Source organism: Lupinus angustifolius, chromosome LG11 (assembly GCF_001865875.1).
Source record: "Lupinus angustifolius cultivar Tanjil chromosome LG11, LupAngTanjil_v1.0, whole genome shotgun sequence".
NCBI lineage: Eukaryota > Viridiplantae > Streptophyta > Magnoliopsida > Fabales > Fabaceae > Lupinus > Lupinus angustifolius.
In genome coordinates this window covers 30,173,767-30,176,317 of record NC_032019.1, presented here as the reverse complement: position 1 = coordinate 30,176,317, position 2,551 = coordinate 30,173,767, and the positions used below count along the sequence as shown (strand labels likewise).

The 2,551-nt window shown below is 33.0% G+C and overlaps 1 protein-coding gene across 1 annotated transcript in view; it reads left to right on the top strand.

Annotated features, from left to right (window-relative positions):
• LOC109359306 (transcription factor GTE6-like) overlaps positions 1-1,399 on the top strand; it is a 16,432-nt gene extending 15,033 nt beyond the window's left edge. The window contains exon 8 of the mRNA XM_019603920.1: positions 891-1,399. Coding sequence (XP_019459465.1) covers positions 891-1,067 — 177 coding nt within the window. The 3' untranslated portion in view covers positions 1,068-1,399. The remainder of the gene's footprint in view (positions 1-890) is intronic.

Genomic DNA, 2,551 nt, shown 5'->3' with positions numbered 1-2,551 from the left:
GTTTCAAAGTGATACATGTAACTGAATGAATAATCTTAGTTTACATCATACAAAATAAAAAATATAATACAAATAATAATCTATAATTTTGATATAACTCATACAACTCAAAAACCAGAACAAAATTCTTAAAAACCCTGACCGGAAACACCAGTCCAAGGCAAAGAAAAAAAAAGTGGGAGGGGTCTAGTGCATGGGGTGCACGAGATAGGAGAGAGAAAATTAATCTCGTGTACCCCATACACGAGTTTGGTGGGGCAAAAACTGTTTCCCAGGAATCGTGTACCCTATACACGATTTTAATAAAAAGTATACTAGTTCCGTAATATTTTAAAAAGTTATACCAAAATGGTAATAAGACAGTCAAACTATACCAGAAATGTGAATTTTCCTATGTTTATATTTTTACATTTAAGTGTAAATGCATGTTTTATCCCTTTTTGTTTTGCATGAAGTTTGTCCCCCTATTCTTTTTGCGGCAGTTAGGTCCTCAAACTTGTCTGGTTATGCAAGGTTAGTTCCTCTTTCAAGTTTTTGTCCAAAAACTAACAAAAGGATGTGATGTGACTATGCTTGTCATTAGCCACATAGGCTTTTTCGTTAGTTTTGGATGAAAATTTGATAGAAGGACTAAAGTTGCATAATCTAAAACGTATAGGTCCAATATAAAACGGGATGAATTTCGGACGTGAGCAAGTTAAGGGACGAAAAACACATTTAAGACTTAGTTTTATAAATTATTCCAAGTGTTACAAGAGTCAATCATTTTCAGAATGATAATTCTTCATAAACAAATAAATGTAATTGATTTAACTCGGATTCATACAACCATTTGTCACAAATTGATACGATGAACTTGTTAATGAAATGAGTATCTTGTTCTCCTTAAGCACAGCGAGACTACTTTATGGAGGTTAAAGCTTTTTGTGAAGGAGGTTTTAGAAGTCCAGGGCAAGAATTCAGGAACGAACAAGGGTGGCAATGAAATCCATAGCAACAACAAACGTAAAGGAGAGATATGTGGTGCTATTGCCAAAACTTCCAAGAAGACCAAGAAGCCTACTTGAAAGGTAAATTGGAGATGAGCAAGGAATAGTTTCAACTTTCAAGACTCCTTGGAAAATGGCTTAAGTTGTGTTGTTCAAACTAGTAACTTATGCATAGGCCTTTTCCTAATGGCTCCTTTTTCTCCCTAACAATTGTTTGAGTTGTAACCCAGGAATATGAAGGTATCTTTGGTTTGTCTATTGGTTCTTCCTGATCCTTTTAGGAATGGTTTGCCAGATATAGATGGACCATGTATTCTGATTTTCACATAGATGTAAGTTTTTGTTAAAAGTGGAATCGTTATGTTCGGCTTGTCCTTCCATTTCTCTAAGACTTATAGTAATTCTTTTCTGATTATCATTTATTGCTTCAAACTATCATAAGTCCATAACATTCTTTTGAATGCAAACATATCAAACTTTTAAAATCCCAATATCAATATAGTATTACTTCATAATTATAGATTAACAAATATAACATTATTGCTTAATAATATAACATTACAATTATGACGAAAAATATGTTTAGTTATTATTACATATATATTTAGGAATTGTGGGTCTAGGTATTCACGGGTTGGGCACCTCATTATCCAGATTCGAACCTATTCGACATCGGATTTCAAAATGTTCCATCCCAAAAACCTATGGGTCCAAAAACAAGAACTCATATTTGACATGTTATAGGTATTATCGATGGGTACATGCAAATTCAGATACTGTGAAGAAGATCTGGCTCCTAACCTGGACACGATTTTGATGAAGACATCAACATCAATAAAAGAAGAAAATGAAGAATACTTATAAAGACAATGAAGACAAATTTTCAACAATTTAGGTACTTCTATCCTTATACTCTAAAGTATATACTTAGCAGTAATGCTCAAAAGTATTTTAAAAGAAATTGATAAACACAAGTATACATGAAAACAATTTTCAAAATATTGTATAACAGGTTACTGGATCGAAGTAACAGGTTACTATGACTAAGTAACAGGTTACCCGAACTAAATAACATGTTACATGAGTGAGAAACGAGTTATCCAACAAGGGTAATCGATTACACCATGTGGGTAACCGATTACACAACACGATAAATAATTACCTAGTTGGACAGAGCAGTTGGGTAATCGATTACACCTTGGGAGTAATCGATTATTGCAAGTAAAAATCAATTTCTCAGTTGGACAAACTAGTTGGGTAATCGATCACATCGATTAAGTAATCGATTACTGAGAGCTGTTAAACCAGTTTTTAGATTCAAACTACACAGCTTTAAACCCAAACGAAATGGTTTCATTCCAAACAATTCCTACCTTTTCATAGATGTATTCTGGTTGATTGGAAAGTCTATATAAAGACATTGAAACTCATTTCACACATACACAATACGAAGAAAAAAAAGATATAACTCACTATACTTTTCTGAAATACTTGTTCTACACTAGTGCAACTTGTTCATAACATTCAGAACTTGTTTTCTAAAGTTGCCTTAAGTGTTATTG